The sequence below is a fragment of the Myxine glutinosa genome, chromosome 2, assembly GCF_964187855.1.
Source record: "Myxine glutinosa chromosome 2, kmMyxGlut1.1, whole genome shotgun sequence".
Classification (NCBI taxonomy): domain Eukaryota; kingdom Metazoa; phylum Chordata; class Myxini; order Myxiniformes; family Myxinidae; genus Myxine; species Myxine glutinosa.
In genome coordinates, this window is record NC_136262.1 from 186,082,543 (window position 1) to 186,106,545 (window position 24,003).

The 24,003-nt window shown below is 42.6% G+C and overlaps 1 protein-coding gene across 1 annotated transcript in view; it reads left to right on the top strand.

The window, feature by feature from the left end:
- The first annotated feature begins 658 nt into the window (after positions 1-658).
- Positions 659-24,003, top strand: part of LOC137420992 (ras GTPase-activating-like protein IQGAP1) — a 305,469-nt gene continuing 282,124 nt past the window's right edge. Inside the window, exons 1-2 of the mRNA XM_068106598.2 lie at positions 659-797; positions 15,383-15,482. Coding sequence (XP_067962699.2) covers positions 749-797; positions 15,383-15,482 — 149 coding nt within the window. The 5' untranslated portion in view covers positions 659-748. The remainder of the gene's footprint in view (positions 798-15,382; positions 15,483-24,003) is intronic.

The window sequence follows — 24,003 nt, forward strand, 5'->3', positions numbered from 1 at the left end:
AACCACAACATCCCATAGTATTCTATTGCACTTCACCCTATCTTGGATCTTAGAAAAGACTTGTATCTATAGATAGATGATGGTGCAGATTTTGGAGATCCTGAACAAGCAAAGCAGCCACAACACTACCATTACTCTGATATGCAAATTGGGATTGGTCAAACAAGGCTACTTGACGACTCCAAAAATTCAACAATATCAACAAGTGGAATTAGGTAAAAGGTATTCGATACTGTATAAATAAATAAATAATTTTGAGGTTAGTCGGCAGCAGTGATGGTAAAGTGTATATAAATAAAGAAATAATTGCTTTAAACTTTTGAATCTTCAAACCATGACTTTTTACTTCGATCCGATCTCATGCCCAGATGCTATTGCATAGTCTGCTGAATGTGAAAGATAATGCGTCCAATAGTTTTCGAGTATAGCGGAGTAGAGGCTCCCATGGACTGATATCATCCAGAATATATGCCCTGATACTCTAAAGATGTACAGTACAGTCTGTACAGATACAGCGTACAGTACAGTATAATAAAATCAAGAGCGAAATGATGACGTTCATCGCCTCGTCCTGGCTCCTCCCACACTGCCGCACTGCCCAATGATGGTCGTGCGCGCGCAAAATGGAACAAGATAAGGCGGGGCGTGCAGGCGGGGCGGAGCTTGTGCGGGGTCGGAGGAAATCGCGGACCAGCAGTCGTAGGTTCGAGACGCAAGGTGCTACCTGGGTGCCGCTCTCTTTATCGCGATGTCCCAAAGCGACGAAATCGATGGCTTAGCTCGACCTTATTATGGCTGTGAGTTACACGTGTGCATTTCTCGCGCGAGTGCCGGTGCAAATGTACACCTGTTTGAAGCAGAGAGAAAGTGATAACGGTGTTAAGTTTTATTTCATATATTCTGGGCACTGCCAGTTGGGTCGATTTCATTCGAAGATGACGACACGAATTTCTTTCCTATCCGGCACATGTATGCAATGCCTTTTGTTACTCGCCACGTCAAAATATTTTAGGATGGGACACACGATTTTATTACCGAATTTTGGCTGTTCAGGTTATTGGAGAAAATAATACAGGATTGTATATGCTTTCGGGAACAATGATTTATTTATGTACATTTGTTACCATCTCCACTACAACACAACTTTGAATCGTTTATTTATTTATTTATATACACTTTACATCACCGCTACCGACACACCACCTTGAGTTATTTATGTAATTACACATTACCATCTCCGCTACCAAAACACCTTTATTTATTACCTTCACCAGAGGGTATTGCATTTGATTTTGTTTGTCTGTCTGTATCTGTCCGAGTTTGTCTGTTCGTTTGTCCGCACAGAATAAATATGATTTTCTCTGCAACCGTTGGTCCGATTGACAGGAAATTTTCCCCACAGGTGCAACTTCACCTGTATAATTTTAAAATGATAATTATGACGCCATGGGTTAGGTCACGTGGTGCGGGAGCCATCTTGGAAAAACCGAAAATATTTGCACCTCAATATCTCCAAAAGCGCTGCACAGAAAAAAATTGAGACATGGCTCATTGTAAAGAACTCTCCATTGGGAAATAACATGTTAATGATGATGTCGTAGGTGCCTCCACCATGATGTCATAATTCGACATGCACAAAACTTCATCCGATCAAGATGAAATTTGTTCAACGTCATCTAGGGATAAATTGGTTCGGAAAAAATATTAATGATGACGTCATCGGTTACGTAGTTCGGCCGCAATGTTTGTTTTAACACAAAAGCCTTAAAAACCACGAAAAACGCGTCCTGGCAAGGGTCTGCGATCTCTGATTGATCTTTCTTGTTTACAGTGTATACATTCTTCCAGCACCTCCTGGGAGATACCACCTTGAATTATATAAAGTGCATTCAGAAAGTATTCAGACCCCTTCACTTTTTTCACATTTTGTTATGTTGCAGCCTTATGCTGAAATCGTTTATATTCATTTTTTCCCTCATCAATGTACAATCAATACCCCATAATGACAAAGAGAAAACAGGATTTTAGAAACTTTTGCAAATTTATTAAAAAGAAAAAACTGAAATATCACATTGACATAAGTATTCATACCCTTTGCTATGACACTTGAAATTTAGCCCAGGTGCCTCCCATTTATCTTGATCATCTTTGAGATGTTTCCACACCTTGATTGGAGTCCACCTGTGGTAAATTCAATTGATTGGACATGATTTGGAAAAGCACACACCTGTCCATATGAGGTCTCACAGCTGACAATGCATATCAGAGCAAAAACCAAGCCAGGAGGTCAAAGGAACTGCCTGCAGAGCTCCGAGACAGGATTGTGTCGAGGCACAGATTTGAAGAAGCCTACAAAAAAAAATTCTGCTACATTGAAGGTTCCCAAGAGCACAGTGGCCTCCATAATTCTTAAATGGAAGAAGTTTGGAACAACCGGGACTCTTCCTAGAACTGGCTGCCTGGCCAAACTGAGCAATCGGGGGAGAAGGGCCTTGGTAAGAGGTGACCAAGAACCCGATGGTCACTCTGGCGGAGCTCCAGAGATCCTTTGTGGAGATGGGAGAAACTTCCAGAAGGACAACCATCACTGCAACACTCCACCGATCTGGGCTTAATGGCAGAGTGGCCAGATGGAAGCCAAACAGTTCAATCTTGGTTTCATCAGACCACAGAATCTTGTTTCTCACAGTCTGTGATTCCTTTAGGTACTTTTTTGCAAACTCCAAGCGGGCTTTCACGTGTCTTTCACTGAGGAGAGGCTTCCGTCTGGCCACGTCTGGCCACAACACAAAGGATTTTCCTATCACACTAACCCGGGTTACACTCCCCCTAAAAGAGATAAATTAATTATGTAAAATGATTAAAAATCACGGGGCAACCCGGGTTACCGCGTGGTGGATCACATGTCTTTCAATCCTGACAAATCTCACACTCTCACTATGTCTCTCCGAAAAGACCGACTGGACAACCCTCCCATCTACTTTCTCGACAATCCTCTCCAAGAAGTTCTGTCATTCAAGCTTTTGGGTCTCACTATCTGCCATGATCTTTCCTGGGAAAACCACATTTCCAAGCTGGCCTCCAAAGCCAGTCGCCGACTGGGCATCCTCTGACGTGCGCAGTCCTTCCTTGACACACCTGAGCTTCTCACCACATAAAAGGCTTTCATCCGCATCTCAATGGAATACTGTTCTCCCCTCTAGGTTGGTGCTCCTGCCTCTCACCTAGCTCGTCATCACTCTGTTGAAACCAAAACTTTCAGAATCATTGGAATCTCCCATGATGAAGCTAACTCTGAGAACCTTTCACGCACTCACCGCAGGAACGTTGGTGGTCTTTGTCTTCTACCGACTCCTCTCCGGCCTAGCTCCCCCAGCTGTCTGTGCTCTGTCCGCCAAATATTCCTACAGGTCGCATAAGATCTGCCAGCAACCCTCTTATGGTGAAACTGCCAAAATCAAGACTCTCTGCTCACCTTCACTCTTTCAATCCTTTTTTCTCCCACCTCTGGAACAAACTCCCTCACTCTCTTCAATCCCACTCCTCCCTCCAGGTCTTTAAAACAGCTATTCACCACCATCTCTTGTCTTCCCCCATCCAAAACCTTGATCTTTTCCACCCCCGTTATTTCACCCCAGATCCACTTTTCTGAAATACCGACTTCTTTCCTGGAAGTCCTAGCAGTGCCCATGCGTTTTATACCTCTCCCACCCCCCCCCCCCTTCCCATGCCTCCTCCCCCCCAAGTCCTCTCCCTTCCACAGATCTCCCGATGTCCCTGTTCTCTACTGTTGTACTTGTGTGCTTCCCTCTCTCTCCCCATCTTGTCTCCTGCTCCCTTTATCATGGTTTATGTGTCAGTTTGTTTTTGTGCGATTAATGTTTAGCTCTTACACGAGCCTCGATCTTGTATAAAAAAAACCAAAACCAAAACCAAAAAAACCCCACGTCATTTCCTCATTCACATTGAACTCAATATCTCTATTTTCACTCCAAATAGCATCCTTCCAATCATACAGTAATACAATAACAAAATACTGTGTTAAATCACGATTGTATCAAGATATTATCAAACCAGGTCATTGTCGTCATCTGTTCACTTTCGGATTTGGGAGGATGTTTCGATAGTTGGTCATGGGACACACACACACTCCAGCACCTTCAACAATGCAAACACAAAAACTTGTGTAAAATATGGGCAAGGGGTACTCATAGCCTTACTTAAATATGGACAAGGTAACGCTTCGTAATAAGAATCACTTTTTTTTATTTTTTTTCTTTTATTTTATAGATTTCACTCCAGATTTCAACACTTAACTAGATCACAAGCTCCGATCCTCAAATCTGAAGACAGATTTTCATTGTATATTTTAATTATTCCGTGAGAGGCCATCGTGGAAAATCATATCATGCATATAATCGCTCGAAGCTCTTAACTTGAACACTATAGCAACTACAAAAACAATGTGTACAGCGGTCAGTAGGTATGAAGATCAGGCATTCAATTATATGATTGAGGAAAATGAAAAAAAATATTTTGAGCGCTTTATCGTACAGAAACTGTTGTGATTTGTTCCAAGTCAAGGCATTGTTGAGCAAGCCGAAACTAAATGGCAGCTTAAGACCCCTGTGAGTTGACAATGGGCTGACCAAGATGGCATGCTGCTATCCTGGTAAGGGTTTAAAAAAAATGATGAGCACCTTGTCACTTATCTTCAAAAGGGGTGTTTACATTTACCCAAATACCCAGTTTTCATTCATGCACTCCATGGAGTTCCCTTAGAATGCATGCAAAGTTTTGGGCCACTACGTATCAAAGTTTTGGAGTTATGGAGGAGACACTGACACACACACTTTCTATGTTATTACCATGGATATAAACTTCACCATCTCCACGACCAACACTAAAGTTGGATTGGTTATCTAAGTATTATATACACTTTACCTTCACTGCTACTGACATCCAACCTTCAATTATGCATTTATTTATATACCTTTTATGATTCTGCTACCTCTGTGTACTCACCTTCATTTATTTATTGATTTACACGTACACTGAGTTTGTGTGTGTGAGAGTGATTGAGTTTGTGTGTGTGAGAGTGATTGAGTTTGTGTGTGAGAGAATGATTGAGTTTGTGTGTGACAGAGTGATTCAGTTTGTGTGTGAGAGAATGATTGAGTTTGTGTGTGTGAGAGTGATTGAGTTTGTGTGTGTGAGAGAATGATTGAGTTTGTGTGTGTGAGAGTGATTGAGTTTGTGTGTGAGAGAATGATTGAGTTTGTGTGTGAGAGAATGATTGAGTTTGTGTGTGAGAGAATGATTGAGTTTGTGTGTGAGAGAGTGATTGAGTTTGTGTGTGTGAGTGATTGAGTTTGTGTGTGAGAGAGTGATTGAGTTTGTGTGTGAGAGAATGATTGAGTTTGTGTGTCAGAGAGTGATTGAGTTTGTGTGTGAGAGAATGATTGAGTTTGTGTGTGAGAGAATGATTGAGTTTGTGTGTGAGAGAGTGATTGAGTTTGTGTGTCAGAGAATGATTGAGTTTGTGTGTGAGAGAATGATTGAGTTTGTGTGTGAGAGAATGATTGAGTTTGTGTGTGAGAGATTGATTGAGTTTGTGTGTGAGAGAATGATTGAGTTTGTGTGTGAGAGAATGATTGAGTTTGTGTGTGAGAGAGTGATTGAGTTCGTGTGTGTGAGAGAGTTATTTAGTTTGTGTGTGTGAGAATGATTGAGTTTGTGTGTGAGAGAATGATTGAGTTTGTGTGTGAGAGAATGATTGAGTTTGTGTGTGAGAGAGTGATTGAGTTTGTGTGTGAGAGAATGATTGAGTTTGTGTGTGAGAGAGTGATTGAGTTTGTGTGTCAGAGAATGATTGAGTTTGTGTGTGAGAGAATGATTGAGTTTGTGTGTGAGAGAATGATTGAGTTTGTGTGTGAGAGATTGATTGAGTTTGTGTATGAGAGAATGATTGAGTTTGTGTGTGAGAGAATGATTGAGTTTGTGTGTGAGAGAGTGATTGAGTTCGTGTGTGTGAGAGAGTTATTGAGTTTGTGTGTGAGAGAATGATTGAGTTTGTGTGTGAGAGAATGATTGAGTTTGTGTGTGAGAGAGTGATTGAGTTTGTGTGTGAGAGAGTGATTGAGTTTGTGTGTGAGAGAGTGATTGAGTTTGTGTGTGAGAGAGTGATTGAGTTTGTGTGTGTGAAAGTGAATGAGTTTGTGTGTGAGAGAGTGATTGAGTTTGCGTGTGTGAGAGAATGATTGAGTTTGCGTGTGTGAGAGTGATTGAGTTTGTGTGTGAGGGTATGATTGAGTTTGTGTGTGTGAGAGTGATTGAGTTCGTGTGTGTGAGAGAGTGATTGAGTTTGTGTGTGAGAGCGTGATTGAGTTTGTGTGTGAGAGAGTGGTTGAGTTTGTGTGTGAGAGAGTGATTGAGTTTGTGTGTGAGAGAGTGATTGAGTTTGTGTGTGTGAGAGTGATTGAGTTTGTGTGTGTGAGAGTGATTGAGTTTGTGTGTGAGGGTATGATTGAGTTTGTGTGTGTGAGAGTGATTGAGTTCGTGTGTGTGAGAGAATGATTGAGTTTGTGTGTGAGAGCGTGATTGAGTTTGTGTGTGAGAGAGTGGTTGAGTTTGTGTGTGAGAGAGTGATTGAGTTTGTGTGTGAGAGAGTGATTGAGTTTGTGTGTGTGAGAGTGATTGAGTTTGTGTGTGTGAGAGTGATTGAGTTTGTGTGTGAGAGTGGTTGAGTTTGTGTGTGAGAGAATGATTGAGTTTGTGTGTGTGAGAGTGATTGAGTTTGTGTGTGAGAGAGAATGATTGAGTTTGTGTGTGAGAGAGTGATTGAGCTTGTGTGTGAGAGAGTGATTGAGTTTGTGTGTGAGAGAGTGATTGAGTTTGTGTGTGTGAAAGTGAATGAGTTTGTGTGTGAGAGAGTGATTGAGTTTGCGTGTGTGAGAGAATGATTGAGTTTGCGTGTGTGAGAGTGATTGAGTTTGTGTGTGAGAGAGTGATTGAGTTTGTGTGTGAGAGAGTGATTGAGTTTGTGTGTGAGAGAGTGATTGAGTTTGCGTGTGTGAGAGTGATTGAGTGTGTGTGTGAGAGAATGATTGAGTTTGTGTGTGTGAGAGAGTGATTGAGTTAGTTTGTGTGTGAGAGAGTGATTGAGTTTGTGTGTGTGAGAGTGATTGGGTTTGTGTGTGAGAGAGTGATTGAGTTTGTGTGTGTGAGAGTGATTGAGTTTGTGTGTGAGAGTGATTGACTTTGTGTGTGTGAAAGTGATTGAGTTTGTGTGTGAGAGAGTGATTTAGTTTGTGTGTGTGAGAGTGATTGAGTTTGTGTGTGTGAGAGAATGATTGAGTTTGTGTGTGTGAGAGTGATTGAGTTTGTGTGTGAGAGAGTGATTGAGTTTGTGTGTGAGAGAGTGATTGAGTTTGTGTGTGAGAGAGTGATTGAGTTTGTGTGTGTGAAAGTGAATGAGTTTGTGTGTGAGAGAGTGATTGAGTTTGCGTGTGTGAGAGAATGATTGAGTTTGCGTGTGTGAGAGTGATTGAGTTTGCGTGTGAGAGAGTGATTGAGTTTGTGTGTGAGAGAATGATTGAGTTTGTGTGTGAGAGAGTGATTGAGTTTGCGTGTGTGAGAGTGATTGAGTGTGTGTGTGAGAGAATGATTGAGTTTGTGTGTGTGAGAGAGTGATTGAGTTAGTTTGTGTGTGAGAGAGTGATTGAGTTTGTGTGTGTGAGAGTGATTGGGTTTGTGTGTGAGAGAGTGATTGAGTTTGTGTGTGTGAGAGTGATTGAGTTTGTGTGTGAGAGTGATTGAGTTTGTGTGTGTGAAAGTGATTGAGTTTGTGTGAGAGAGTGATTTAGTTTGTGTGTGTGAGAGTGATTGAGTTTGTGTGTGTGGGAGTGATTGAGTTTGTGTGTGTGAGAGAGTGATTGAGTTTGTGTGTGTGAGAGTGATTGAGTTTGTGTGTGAGAGAGAATGATTGAGTTTGTGTGTGTGAGAGTGATTGAGTTTGTGTGTGAGAGAGTGATTGAGTTTGTGTGAGAGAGTGATTGAGTTTGTGTGTGAGAGAGTGATTGAGTTTGTGTGTGAGAGAATGATTGAGTTTGTGTGTGAGAGAGTGATTGAGTTTGTGTGTGTGAGAGTGGTTGAGTTTGTGTGTGAGAGAATGATTGAGTTTGTGTGTGTGAGAGTGATTGAGTTTGTGTGTGAGAGTGGTTGAGTTTGTGTGTGTGACAGTGATTGAGTTTGTGTGTGTGAAAGTGATTGAGTTTGTGTGTGAGAGAGTGATTGAGTTTGTGTGTGTGAGAGAGAGTGATTGAGTTTGTGTGTGAGAGAGTGATTGAGTTTGTGTGTGAGAGAGTGATTGAGTTTGTGTGTGAGAGAATGATTGAGTTTGTGTGTGAGAGAATGATTGAGTGTGTGTGAGAGTGATTGAGTTTGTGTGTGAGAGAGTGATTGAGTTTGTGTGTGAGAGAGTGATTGAGTTTGTGTGTGAGAGAATGATTGAGTTTGTGTGTGTGAGAGTGATTGAGTTTGTGTGTGAGAGAATGATTGAGTTTGTGTGTGAGAGAATGATTGAGTTTGTGTGTGAGAGAGTGATTGAGTTTGTGTGTGAGAGAGTGATTGATTTTGTGTGTGTGAGAGTGATTGAGTTTGTGTGTGTGAGAGTGATTGAGTTTGTGTGTGAGAGAATGATTGAGTTTGTGTGTGAGAGAATGATTGAGTTTGTGTGTGAGAGAGTGATTGAGTTTGTGTGAGAGAATGATTGAGTTTGTGTGTGAGAGAGTGATTGAGTTTGTGTGTGAGAGAGTGATTGAGCTTGTGTGTGAGAGAGTGATTGAGTTTGTGTGTGAGAGAGTGATTGAGTTTGTGTGTGTGAGAGAGTGATTGAGTTTGTGTGTGAGAGAGTGATTGAGTTTGTGTGTGTGAGAGCGTGATTGAGTTTGTGTGTGTGAGAGTGATTGAGTTTGTGTGTGTGAGAGAGTGATTGAGTTTGTGTGTGAGAGAGTGATTGAGTTTGTGTGTGTGAGAGAGTGATTGAGTTTGTGTGTGTGAGAGAGTGATTGAGTTTGTGTGTGTGAGAGTGATTGAGTTTGTGTGTGTGAGAGAGTGATTGAGTTTGTGTGTGAGAGAGTGATTGAGTTTGTGTGTGTGAGAGAGTGATTGAGTTTGTGTGTGTGAGAGCGTGATTGAGTTTGTGTGTGTGAGAGTGATTGAGTTTGTGTGTGTGAGAGAGTGATTGAGTTTGTGTGTGTGAGAGTGATTGAGTTTGTGTGTGTGAGAGTGATTGAGTTTGTGTGTGTGAGAGAGTGATTGAGTTTGTGTGTGTGAGAGTGATTGAGTTTGTGTGTGTGAGAGAGTGATTGAGTTTGTGTGTGTGAGAGTGATTGAGTTTGTGTGTGTGAGAGAGTGATTGAGTTTGTGTGTGTGAGAGAGTGATTGAGTTTGTGTGTGTGTGAGAGTGATTGAGTTTGTGTGTGTGAGAGAGTGATTGAGTTTGTGTGTGTGAGAGCGTGATTGAGTTTGTGTGTGTGAGAGTGATTGAGTTTGTGTGTGTGAGAGAGTGATTGAGTTTGTGTGTGAGAGAGTGATTGAGTTTGTGTGTGTGAGAGCGTGATTGAGTTTGTGTGTGTGAGAGAGTGATTGAGTTTGTGTGTGTGAGCACGTGATTGAGTTTGTGTGTGAGAGGGTGATTGAGTTTGTGTGTGTGAGAGAGTGATTGAGTTTGTGTGTGTGAGAGCGTGATTGAGTTTGTGTGTGTGAGAGCGTGATTGAGTTTGTGTGTGTGAGAGCGTGATTGAGTTTGTGTGTGTGAGAGCGTGATTGAGTTTGTGTGTGTGAGAGAGTGATTGAGTTTGTGTGTGTGAGAGCGTGATTGAGTTTGTGTGTGTGAGAGCGTGATTGAGTTTGTGTGTGTGAGAGCGTGATTGAGTTTGTGTGTGTGAGAGAGTGATTGAGTTTGTGTGTGTGAGAGCGTGATTGAGTTTGTGTGTGTGAGAGCGTGATTGAGTTTGTGTGTGAGAGAGTGGTTGAGTTTGTGTGTGAGAGAGTGATTGAGTTTGTGTGTGAGAGAGTGATTGAGTTTGTGTGTGAGAGAGTGATTGAGTTTGTGTGTGTGAGAGAGTGATTGAGTTTGTGTGTGAGAGAGTGATTGAGTTTGTGTGTGAGAGAATGATTGAGTTTGTCTGTGAGAGAGTGATTGAGTTTGTGTGTGTGAGAGTGATTGAGTTTGTGTGTGAGAGAGTGATTGAGTTTGTGTGTGAGAGAGTGATTGCGTTTGTGTGTGAGAGTGATTGAGTTTGTGTGTGAGAGAATGATTGAGTTTGTGTGTGAGAGAGTGATTGAGTTTGTGTGTGAGAGAATGATTGAGTTTGTGTGTGAGAGAATGATTGAGTGTGTGTGAGAGTGATTGAGTTTGTGTGTGAGAGAGTGATTGAGTTTGTGTGTGAGAGAGTGATTGAGTTTGTGTGTGAGAGAGTGATTGAGTTTGTGTGTGTGAGAGTGATTGAGTTTGTGTGTGAGAGAATGATTGAGTTTGTGTGTGTGAGAGTGATTGAGTTTGTGTGTGAGAGAATGATTGAGTTTGTGTGTGAGAGAATGATTGAGTTTGTGTGTGAGAGAGTGATTGAGTTTGTGTGTGTGAGAGTGATTGAGTTTGTGTGTGTGAGAGTGATTGAGTTTGTGTGTGAGAGAATGATTGAGTTTGTGTGTGAGAGAATGATTGAGTTTGTGTGTGAGGGAGTGATTGAGTTTGTGTGAGAGAATGATTGAGTTTGTGTGTGAGAGAGTGATTGAGTTTGTGTGTGAGAGAGTGATTGAGCTTGTGTGTGAGAGAGTGATTGAGTTTGTGTGTGAGAGAGTGATTGAGTTTTTGTGTGTGAAAGTGAATGAGTTTGTGTGTGTGAGAGAGTGATTGAGTTTGTGTGTGAGAGAGTGATTGAGTTTGTGTGTGTGAGAGAGTGATTGAGTTTGTGCGTGTGAGAGAGTGATTGAGTTTGTGTGTGAGAGAGTGATTGAGTTTGCGTGTGTGAGAGAATGATTGAGTTTGCGTGTGTGAGAGTGATTGAGTTTGCGTGTGAGAGAGTGATTGAGTTTGTGTGTGAGAGAGTGTTTGAGTTTGCGTGTGTGAGAGTGATTGAGTGTGTGTGTGAGAGAATGATTGAGTTTGTGTGTGTGAGAGAGTGATTGAGTTAGTTTGTGTGTGAGAGAGTGATTGAGTTTGTGTGTGTGAGAGTGATTGGGTTTGTGTGTGAGAGAGTGATTGAGTTTGTGTGTGAGAGAGTGATTGAGTTTGTGTGTGTGAGAGTGATTGGGTTTGTGTGTGAGAGAGTGATTGAGTTTGTGTGTGTGAGAGTGATTGAGTTTGTGTGTGAGAGTGATTGAGTTTGTGTGTGTGAAAGTGATTGAGTTTGTGTGAGAGAGTGATTGAGTTTGTGTGTGAGAGAGTGATTGAGTTTGTGTGCGAGAGAGTGATTGAGTTTGTGTGTGTGAGAGAGTGATTGAGTTTTTGTGTGTGAGAGTGATTGAGTTTGTGTGTAAGAGAGTCATTGAGTTTGTGTGTGTGAGAGTGATTGAGTTTGTGTGAGAGAATGATTGAGTTTGTGTGCGAGAGAGTGATTGAGTTTGTGTGTGTGAGAGTGATTGAGTTTGTGTGTGAGAGAGTGATTGAGTTTGTGTGTGTGAGAGTGATTGAGTTTGTGTGTGTGAGAGAGTGATTGAGTTTGTGTGAGAGAGTGATTGAGTTCGTGTGTGTGAGAGAGTGATTGAGTTTGTGTGTGAGAGAGTGATTGAGTTTGTGTGTGTGAGAGTGATTTAGTTTGTGTGTGTGTGAGAGTGATTGAGTTTGTGTGTGTGAGAGTGATTGAGTTTGTGTGTGAGAGAGTGATTGAGTTTGTGTGTGTGAGAGAGTGATTGAATTTGTGTGTGTGAGAGAGTGATTGAGTTTGTGTGTGTGAGAGAGTGATTGAGTTTGTGTGTGTGAGCGCGTGATTGAGTTTGTGTGTGAGAGGGTGATTGAGTTTGTGTGTGTGTGAGAGAGTGATTGAGTTTGTGTGTGTGAGAGAGTGATTGAGTTTGTGTGTGTGAGAGAGTGATTGAGTTTGTGTGTGTGAGAGTGATTGAGTTTGTGTGTGTGAGAGCGTGATTGAGTTTGTGTGTGTGAGAGCGTGATTGAGTTTGTGTGTGTGAGAGCGTGATTGAGTTTGTGTGTGAGAGGGTGATTGAGTTTGTGTGTGTGAGAGAGTGATTGAGTTTGTGTGTGTGAGAGAGTGATTGAGTTTGTGTGTGTGAGAGTGATTGAGTTTGTGTGTGTGAGAGAGTGATTGAGTTTGTGTGTGAGAGCGTGATTGAGTTTGTGTGTGTGAGAGCGTGATTGAGTTTGTGTGTGTGAGAGCGTGATTGAGTTTGTGTGTGTGAGAGAGTGATTGAGTTTGTGTGTGTGAGCACGTGATTGAGTTTGTGTGTGAGAGGGTGATTGAGTTTGTGTGTGTGAGAGAGTGATTGAGTTTGTGTGTGTGAGAGCGTGATTGAGTTTGTGTGTGTGAGAGCGTGATTGAGTTTGTGTGTGTGAGAGCGTGATTGAGTTTGTGTGTGTGAGAGCGTGATTGAGTTTGTGTGTGTGAGAGCGTGATTGAGTTTGTGTGTGTGAGAGAGTGATTGAGTTTGTGTGTGTGAGAGCGTGATTGAGTTTGTGTGTGTGAGAGCGTGATTGAGTTTGTGTGTGTGAGAGCATGATTGAGTTTGTGTGTGTGAGAGAGTGATTGAGTTTGTGTGTGTGAGAGCGTGATTGAGTTTGTGTGTGTGAGAGCGTGATTGAGTTTGTGTGTGAGAGAGTGGTTGAGTTTGTGTGTGAGAGAGTGATTGAGTTTGTGTGTGAGAGAGTGATTGAGTTTGTGTGTGAGAGAGTGATTGAGTTTGTGTGTGTGAGAGAGTGATTGAGTTTGTGTGTGAGAGAGTGATTGAGTTTGTGTGTGAGAGAATGATTGAGTTTGTCTGTGAGAGAGTGATTGAGTTTGTGTGTGTGAGAGTGATTGAGTTTGTGTGTGAGAGAGTGATTGAGTTTGTGTGTGAGAGAGTGATTGAGTTTGTGTGTGAGAGAATGATTGAGTTTGTGTGTGAGAGAGTGATTGAGTTTGTGTGTGTGAGAGTGGTTGAGTTTGTGTGTGAGAGAATGATTGAGTTTGTGTGTGTGAGAGTGATTGAGTTTGTGTGTGAGAGTGGTTGAGTTTGTGTGTGTGAGAGTGATTGAGTTTGTGTGTGAGAGTGGTTGAGTTTGTGTGTGTGAGAGAGTGGTTGAGTTTGTGTGTGTGAGAGTGATTGAGTTTGTGTGTGTGAAAGTGATTGAGTTTGTGTGTGAGAGAGTGATTGAGTTTGTGTGTGTGAGAGAGAGTGATTGAGTTTGTGTGTGAGAGAGTGATTGAATTTGTGTGTGAGAGAGTGATTGAGTTTGTGTGTGAGAGAATGATTGAGTTTGTGTGTGAGAGAATGATTGAGTGTGTGTGAGAGTGATTGAGTTTGTGTGTGAGAGAGTGATTGAGTTTGTGTGTGAGAGAGTGATTGAGTTTGTGTGTGAGAGAATGATTGAGTTTGTGTGTGAGAGAGTGATTGAGTTTGTGTGTGTGAGAGTGATTGAGTTTGTGTGTGAGAGAGTGATTGAGTTTGTGTGTGAGAGAGTGATTGAGCTTGTGTGTGAGAGAGTGATTGAGTTTGTGTGTGAGAGAGTGATTGAGTTTTTGTGTGTGAAAGTGAATGAGTTTGTGTGTGTGAGAGAGTGATTGAGTTTGTGTGTGAGAGAGTGATTGAGTTTGTGTGTGTGAGAGAGTGATTGAGTTTGTGTGTGAGAGAGTGATTGAGTTTGCGTGTGTGAGAGAGTGATTGAGTTTGTGTGTGAGAGAGTGATTGAGTTTGCGTGTGTGAGAGAATGATTGAGTTTGCGTGTGTGAGAGTGATTGAGTTTGTGTGTGAGAGAGTGATTGAGTTTGTGTGTGAGAGAGTGTTTGAGTTTGCGTGTGTGAGAGTGATTGAGTGTGTGTGTGAGAGAATGATTGAGTTTGTGTGTGTGAGAGAGTGATTGAGTTAGTTTGTGTGTGAGAGAGTGATTGAGTTTGTGTGTGTGAGAGTGATTGGGTTTGTGTGTGAGAGAGTGATTGAGTTTGTGTGTGTGAGAGTGATTGAGTTAGTTTGTGTGTGAGAGAGTGATTGAGTTTGTGTGTGTGAGAGTGATTGGGTTTGTGTGTGAGAGAGTGATTGAGTTTGTGTGTGTGAGAGTGATTGAGTTTGTGTGTGAGAGTGATTGAGTTTGTGTGTGTGAAAGTGATTGAGTTTGTGTGAGAGAGTGATTGAGTTTGTGTGTGAGAGAGTGATTGAGTTTGTGTGCGAGAGAGTGATTGAGTTTGTGTGTGAGAGTGATTGAGTTTGTGTGTGTGAGAGTGATTGAGTTTGTGTGTGTGAAAGTGATTGAGTTTGTGTGAGAGAGTGATTGAGTTTGTGTGTGAGAGAGTGATTGAGTTTGTGTGCGAGAGAGTGATTGAGTTTGTGTGTGTGATAGAGTGATTGAGTTTTTGTGTGTGAGAGTGATTGAGTTTGTGTGTAAGAGAGTCATTGAGTTTGTGTGTGTGAGAGTGATTGAGTTTGTGTGCGAGAGTGATTGAGTTTGTGTGTGTGAGAGTGATTGAGTTTGTGTGTGAGAGGGTGATTGAGTTTGTGTGCAAGAGAGTGATTGAGTTTGTGTGTGTGAGAGCGTGATTGAGTTTGTGTGTGTGAGAGCGTGATTGAGTTTGTGTGTGAGAGAGTGATTGAGTTTGTGTGTGTGAGAGAGTGATTGAGTTTGTGTGTGAGAGAGTGATTGCGTTTGTGTGTGTGAGAGTGATTGAGTGAGATTTCTAGACCGGCTACATTAACTGTTTTGGTGGACTGATCAAGGTCTTTAATTGGATATTGGTGTCCATCATAAACCTCGTATCAATTTTGTTCGGAATTATCAATCCTGTTTCCACTAGAAGGGGACCATCGCGAGCTCCATGGCTGGTAACAACAGGAATTTGAAATTTGCCAGGGTTCTGATACACAATGGCCTACTTTAGACTATAGCTGAAGACTCTAACATCTTCTGCATCCAACATCTAATGCAACCTGATGGCTCTCCGCCTTAACGTCCCTTCTGAATGACCACCACCAGGTTGTTGGACAGTTCTTAGTTTGGTCGGGAATCACACCTAGACTAAACTGTTCCAAGGTAATTGCGCCACCTCAGAGCTATCCTGTCAGCCAATTCCAAATTCTCCTTGCTATGTTAAGGATATGCTTAATGTGCAGTGAACTCCGTCGATATTCCAGTGCTTTGTGTTGTGTCCACTAACACGGTGTGTTTGCTGTGCAGCGATCAGAGATGATGAAAGGCTGACGGCCGAGCAGATGGACATGCGGCGCAAGCAGAACGTCGCCTATGAATATCTTTGTCATCTGCAGGAAGCCAAACAGTACGCTCGTCGTGTGAACGTTCTTAGTACTTGTAAAATGGAAGATTTTTCAAGTATATTGGTTGGTCTCGTTTGTCTGCTTGTCTGTTTGTCCGTCAATCACCTACAGGTCATGATTTTAAAGCGATCTTCATAAAACTTCACCAGATGGTAGTTGGTCATAAGGAAAAGCCGATTGATTTTGAGGTCAAAGGTCATAGGTCATCTTGAGGTCAAATTTCTAAAATTGTCATCTTCATCTGATTGACTAGAAAATTAAACAGCATTTGCATATTGAGTCACTAAATTGGGAAAGCAACTATTTTTGACGTCAAACGGTCAAAGGTCAACTTAATTTCAAACTTCTAAAATCATCAACTTTCATGTGAAAAATTGTCACTTTTCATACGATTAACTTAAAAATTAAACAGCAATTGCAGAGTGCATCATTTAATTGGGAAACCAACGATTTTTGAGGGCAAAAGGTCAAAGGTCAACTTAAGGTCAAACTACTAAAATCATGAATTTTCATCTGAAAAAAATCATCATTTTAAATCCGATTGACCCCAGCTTTGATGAAGATTATCAATCTTAATTTTAATGAAATGGACAATTTGATGTACTAGCAACGGTACCCGCCCTATGGGCGGGGCTTCAATTGGGGCGCCCAAATGAAAAGGCAAAATGTCAGAAATTGAAGGCTTTTTTTATTTTAAACGATTCATATAAACATCCGTTGAATCATATCACACGCAAATCATCAAAATCTAAACAGTACATGGCGCCCATTTTGAAAAAAGATTGAATTCTGCAAAACAGAAGCGGCCGCTACACGTCTTTCTCAGTCGCACGTTTATGTGTGAAGAGTGCGCGCCGAATCTGTAACACGGAAGCGGCCGCTACACCTGTTTCTCAGTCGCTTTGCACACGCTGCCATGTTACTTCGGAGCCGCACATTTATATAGGAAGAGTTCGTCAGGAGTCGATCTACTCTCTCCTGGTACGTAGAATAAACAGTATTTGTAGAATTTCAACAAAAGCCACATCACTGTTCATATCGGTAAATATTATTCCATTGTGTTTGGAAAAACTGGAAAATTGGAAAAGTTGGAAAAATTGGAAAAACAATATAGCCTATTTTATTCCCATGGGTCCCAAGAATACCCACCCAAAATATCGTTACGATCGGTTGAGCCGTTTTTGCGGTACCTTTGAACGGACGGACGGACATTTGGTGAATTAATTATAGTAAGATCCATGGCAACTGTTTTTGGGGGATGGGTGGATTTTTCAAGTGTCGTGATCTGCATGACGTCTTTCTTGTTTATTTCTTTATCAATGCGAGTCGTTAATGTGGCTTGGCCTGTTTCCTTATTGGGAGTACTTAGCTCTTGATGCTGACATGAATAATAACCATTCCTTTCACGCCATGAGTCGTATAGGGTGGCCGACGCAGTTTCATTGGCTTAGGAGGACAAACATGGACGGGTCACCGCTCCGACGCAGGATACTCAAATGGCTGATAACCCTAGTAAGCTGGCACTCATTTTGCCTACTTTGGAAGGATAACAGGTTGAGTCAACCATGTGGTGTTAATTCAACGGCAGGACATGGGCTTAAAGTCAAGACCCTAAGATCGTTAAGTCAACACCAGGGTTTGTTGCTGACATCCCAGGTTCAAATCACGTGTACTACACTGATTGTTTCAAAATGTTCTTGCCATTCAAGTAAAAGTTCAATCATGAAATGATTGTTACAATTACAATGAAATTTTGTCGACAAAATAACCTGCTTAATATCTCATTTGTAGGATTTCATCTTCTTTGATTCTAACTCGCCACTAAATGCAAACTAATAAGTTTTGTACGAGAAGCTCTTTAGCTTTCTTGTCATTCTCAAATATATTGGGCCTTTCCAAAGACTAGTGCAGTACTGTATTCTGTTAGATCGAAATTCTGGTTTACCTTAAACATTCCAGCGATGTTGACAACTTTTAACTTTCTACATTTTGAATGATGTTAGCAACTTCAATCCCTTGAGTGATGTCAGCAACTTCTAACTTTACACCATTCATCAAATGAAAGACCAAGATTTCCAGGATCGCTCCTCACCTCCACTCATTTGATACTCTTTTTTCCCCCTTTTTTTCGTGGAACCAACTTGCATATTCTCTTCAATCCCATTCTATCCTCCAGGTCTTCAAGACAGCTGTTCACCACCATCTCAGATCGTTCCCAATCCAAAATAATGTTCTTTTCTACCTTTGTTAACCTCCTCAATCTATTTTCCGTCCAGATTTTTCCAGTTTTCCCTCCCGAGAGTTTCCTTCTTATCCATTTTGTCCACCTCCATGCATCCTCTCCTGCCCCCATTCCTCCATACACCCATTTTGTCCAAGTGTGCCCCTATCTTGGCCTTCAACTCTGTTGTTGGTGTTAACCCCCTCTGTCAACTGTTTTCTTTGTCATGTTGTGTCCTGATCTGTTCATTGTACTAATACTAGTACTCTTCCACGAGCCTCGACTATGGGTACAAAAAATAATAAAATACGACATTGAAGACCTCTGTACTCAAACCCACGACCCTCAAACCCTCAAACCCTCAACCCTCAAACCCTCAAACCCACGGAGGCGCAGCAAATCAGCCTCACAGAAACAATCCCTGGTGTTGGGCTAGCGGCTAGGGTGCCGGCTTAGGATCCTAGGATCCTGGGTTCGAATCCCGGTCAATCGCTGAATTAACGCCAGGGGGGTTGACTCAGCCTGTCATCCTTCCGAGGTCGGCAAATTGAGTACCAGTTCACTGGTAATTCCCTGCTCGTCGTTAAAGGCGGCAAAAAGGGTTGGCGTCAGGAAGGGCATCCGGCCATAAAACATTGCTTCAAAAAGGGGACCGAAAAACAACAACAACCACAGTTCCCGAAAAAGGCCAACCCCCGCTTGCGGGGAAAAATGGCCTCTAAAGGTGTTTTATTTTTATTTTTATTGAAGACATCAGAAGGACCCAGAAGAACCAACGAGCAAAGATGGGGTCATCAAGAGGACCCTGGATAGGATTTGGCTTTCGGTTGCAACTCCTCTACCCTCAAACCCACGGAGGCGCAGCAAATCAGCCTCACAGAAACAATTTACAAGAGTTAATTTCTCTGTAAACATAGATAAAGAGAGAAATTAAGAGTGAACGAAAAATAAAAGAGAGGAAGACCTTCTGGTTACGGGATTGCTGCACGTGTTGGTTGAATTCCAATTCCGTGTTTGCTCCACATGTACGTTGAATATGCAGCTGCTCCTTCCACCTAGATCAAAGCGAAATTTTCCAAACCAGATCCGTCGTGTTTGACTCTTGTATATTCGTCCCTGTGTGGCTGTTTGTATTTTTGTCCAATTTTCCATGTTAAATCGTCCCTTGTTGTGCTGCATTGTCGAATGTGTCCCTGTTCAAGTCTGGCAAACTCATCTAGGGCTCACCTACTTGGCTTGTTGGTTCTGCTTCTGTATTCACTCCACGTGCTTCATTTTCGCCGCTTTTCTCCCAACTATTTTCATTTCTGATCCTTCAGCTTAATACTTTTCCCTTCCTCACTCCAAAAAATACTAACAACCAAAATGCTTCTTCACCTCCCCACGCAACTCCACCAACAAGAACAACAACAACAACAAAACAAACTCAATCTGCTGGACGCAGTTCCTCTTTCATTCTCTATCCCTTCTCCTTTTCAACACGCCCAAACTGAACCTTCATTGAATAAAAAGTTTCTTCCTTCAAAAGCTCTTAATAACATAAAAATATGCGAAAAAATGCATTTTAAAATGCCTCACTCCACCACATTCCTCCATGCCTTCAATGGCAAACAGTCTTACCACCCACCCATGAGGTATGTCAAAGTACGTCCGGTTTGAGAATCCTCAGAAGTCAATTTTTCAGAGGCTGTGTGCACACTACAATCGATTCCCCTTCACTCATGTCCATTAATGGTGGCAATCCCCTCTATGCCAGTATACCCTTCCTCTTACTTGCTTTCACCTCACCCCACTCCTCAGCTTCACCCTCTTCTCCCCCTCCTCCCACTTTTAGCTTCCCTTCCCTCTCGGCTTCCGCCCACTCTGCACCCTTCTGGCTCCTCCCCCCCCCCCACCCCGCACCCTTACAGCTCTCTCCCCCGCCCCCACCCCGCACCCTTCCGGCTCCCCCCCACCCCGCACCCTTCAGGCTCCCCCACACCCCACACCCTCCTAGCTTCCCCCCTGACCAACACCCTCCAAGATTCCCCCTGCCCCACACTCTCCCAGCTTCCCCCCTGTCCCGCACCATCCCAGATTCCCCCCTGACCAACACCCTCCAAGATTCCCCCTGCCCCTCACCCTTCCAGTCTCCTCCCCCACCCTGCCTCATCTCCTTGCTCCTGTTACATGTGTACACCCTACCAGCAGCCCCTCCTCCCCTGTCCCTAACTGTGTGGACCACAAACATCTGAGGCCTCTGTTCCAACCTGCAGATCTCTCAATCCAGGCAGCTTTGATAAAGCAGAGATCATCTGCTAAACAGAATCCTTCCTCCCATTGGACATCCCTGTCTCCTTGGTGTCTCTCCCTTGCTATTGTCTCCTCTGGTTTGACCAACCTCAACCCCATCCTGGCAGTGGTGTCCCACTGCACATCAAGAACTCCATTTCTCACTCTCCGTTTCCTGCTCTTACACCTCACAAACTCCACGTTTGGCTGCGATTTCCCCTCTGGTCTCACCTCTTGTTTGTCTGTGTGTTGTAGTCATACAAACAATGATGACACCATTTACATCTCTCTCCCTCTCTCTCAGACGACACTTTTTGTGTGTTGTACCATCATCCAAACATTGACGACACCATTTACATCTCTCTCTCAGACTTCATGTACCAATTTGATACCACTCATCTCAACTGTCTCTTCCTCATATGAGGTGATTTATATTGTCACCATGCAACTTGGCTGGGTGTTTGTACCTCTCTCACCAGCCAAGACACTTCAGCAAATGACTTTTGTGACACCATGGGACTGATTCAATCAATCTGGGAACTTTCCCACCCAACTTTCTGTCAATGGAAAATCTTCCATTTTGGATTTGGTTATGACTAATTTCTCTGACAATGTCTCCTGCTCTTCCTCTGCTCCAATTGGGTCATCTGATCATGTGCTTATGAAGGCCAACATCTCTCCAAGCATTTTCAGAGAATAACCTCAGCCCCGGCGAGTCTGGTAGTTCACTCAGGCAAACTGGCAGGGACTGCAAGCAGCTATCTCTCTTCCTGACTGGTCTCCTATATCCACTGCCCCTGATATTATCTCAGCCTGGGATTTCTTCACAACAATGCTGTTCTCCCTTAGGCACAGGTTCATCACATATTGTCTTCAGTTATCATACCCATCTTCCCACGCATTGTACTCTGAATCCTGTGGTGAGGCCGTCGACTTGAAACAAGGCAAATCTTCCTGGAAGGCAAATCTGACCGAAGGCATACTCAGATCATTCCACAAAGCCCACCGCATGTGTGTGCCCACTCCCAGGAGAGCCAGAAAGGACATCTGTTTAATCTTGAGACTGAACTTTCAAACTTGTCTCCCTCCTCTAAAACATGGTGGTGCCTTGTTAAGTCTGTCTCTGGTGTAGTGGTGTATGCTCCCCCTCTGTCTCTTCCCTGATCGCCTAGATTGGCACCACAGCCGACTCAGCCCATTAGAAAGCCAAATTCCTCAATTCCAAATCTTGTATTCTCAACCCCTCACTCACTGGATCCTTGCGATCCAGTCACACCCACCTGCTCCTTGTCATACCCAACTATTTCTGGCAACCCTTGAATCTGATTCTGCAACTGAACCATGTTATCAGATCATGTGGCCTAAAAACTTTCTATGCTGCTCTTGCACATCTTCACTCTGCCCTTAATTTTCACCCTATCCTGTGCCCTTGGTTGTCTTACATCTCCTTGGAAATTAACAAACATCACTGCGCTATATGATTAAGGTGCAAAAACCCATTCCCTTAACCATAGCCAGCAAGGTCATGAAATCCATCACATTTGACATAATGACTTGATCTCAGATAATCAATTCGGATTCAGACCAGGTCACTCTACCTTGGACATGCTGCTCCTACTCTCCCAACAATGGATGTAGGCCTTCAATGTCAGACTCGATCAGGGCTGTCTCTCTAGATATCTCGAGCTTTCAATACAGTCTGGCATCCCACCTTGCTCTTCAAACTCTGCTGATTGCATCCAAGGCCGACTCCACTCATGGGTTACTTACAGTGCATTCAGAAAGTATTCACACCCCTTGAGTTTTACACATTTTGTTGTGTTGTAGCCTGAATTTAAAATGGATAAAATTGATATTTTTTGTCACTGATCTACACATAATAACCCATAAGGTCAAGGTGAAATTTTATTTTTGGAAGTCGTTGCAAAATAATTGAAAATGAAAAGCTGAAGTGTCTTGAGTCAATAAGTATTCAACCCAATGAGTCAACACTTCGTAGAAGCATCTTTGGCAATGATTACAGCTTTGAGTCAACTCTGGGCTTTGGCTGGACCACTCGAGGACTTGCACGTTCTTGTTCTGAAGCCATTCCAGTGTTGATTTGGCTGTATGCTTGGGGTCATTGTTCTGTTTGAACGTAAATCTTCGCCGCAGTCTAAAGTCTTTTGCACTCTGAAGCAGGTTCTCCTCAAGGATTTGCCTGTATTTGGCTTCATTCTTTGTTCCATTGATCCCCCTGAAAAACATCCCCATAGCATGATGCTGCCACCACCATGGTTCACAGTGGGGATGGTGTTGGATGGGTGATGAGCTATGCTTAGTTTCCACCAGACGTAGCGCTTTGCATTCAGGCCAAAGAGTTCAAATTTTGTGTCATCAGACCACAGAATATTTTGCCTCATGCTCTGAGTCTTTCACCTGTCTTTTTGCAAACTCCAGAAGTGCTGTCATGAGCCCTTTTTCTCAGGAGTCGCTTCTGTCTGGTCACTGACACATCGGCATAGTTTCATTTCTCTATTTGAGGGAGGGGGTGGGGGGTGGTCAAGGGCTTAATATTAACTCGATGGTATTCATAGAATACATACTCTGCGCAGTCAACTTGTTGCAAGCCAACTCTTCTGTTTTTGAACATTTTTTTATTTATTTGATCCAATATGGCTGCCAGACCACGTGAGCGATGACATAATAAATGTATATTCTCTAATATAATTGTTGCATAGATCACGCTCAATACATTTCAAACTGATTGGACTAAGCGTTGTCCCTGTCGAATTATGACATCATAATTATGGTACCAATGACGTCATCGTTAACAACACCTATTCCCCATATGAAGTTCTTTACAATGAGCCATGTTTCAATTTTTTCCATGCTGCGGTTTTGGAAATATAGAGGTGCAACATTTTTCGTTTTTTTACAAGATGGCGCCTGCACCACATGACCTATGACGTCATGATTATCATTAAAATATTCCACATGAGGAGGTGCTCATCAGACCTCATATGGTGAAAAATTCGTGCCCATCAGACCAACAGTTGCTGAGAAAAAAAATTCACAATGATCGGATCAGTGTTGTACTTGGCGAATTATGTCGTCATAATGAAGGCACCGATGACATCATCATTAACATATCTTATTCCCCAAGGGGAGTACTTGACAATGAGCCATGTTTAAAAAAAAATTCATGGAGTGGTTTCGGAGATATAGAGGTGCAACTTTTTTCGATTTTTTGCAAAATGGCGTCTGTACCACGTGACCTATGACGTTATAATTATTTTAAAATTCTACAGCAGCTGCACATCTGAAAATGTTGTGTCCATCGGAATAACAGTTGCAGAGGAATTTTTGTTTTATTCATACTGATCAGATCAAGCGTTGTACTTGTCGAATTATGACATCATAATTAAGGCACCGATGACATCACCATCAACATATCTTATTCCCCATGGCGAGTACTTGACAATGAGCCATGTTTCAATTTTTTCCATGGGGTGGTTTGGGAGATAGAGAGGTGTAACGTTTTTCCAAGATGGCGTCCGTACCACGTGACCTATGACGTCATAATTATGAATAAAAAAATTCGACAGGTGGAGGCGCTTCTATGGTAAAATTGTGTCAATAGGACCAACGGTTGCCAAGAAAATGAATTTTTTAAATGCAGACACGGCACACGACACACGTATGGCACACGGCACACTTACTCAGGTGAATGCTTAACCCCGATTTTCGCTTCGCGAGCGCAGGGTATTAATGGGTAGCTAGGTCTGACTTCCAAAATTACCGTTTGTTAGTGCAGTTACAACAACATGCATTTTAAGGCCATTTTCCCTGCTAGAGCGGGGGTTAGCCTTGCGGTCCCCATGACAATCTTCTCCATTTTGCCCTATTTTCTGCATCTCTCCTTGTTAACCCCCTTGCCCGCATTTCTTCTTCCACCATCTTTAGCCAAGTCTTTCTCGGTCTTCCCCGTCCTCTACTTCCTTCTACATCAATTTCCATCACTCTTCTCAACCATCCCATCTCCACACAGG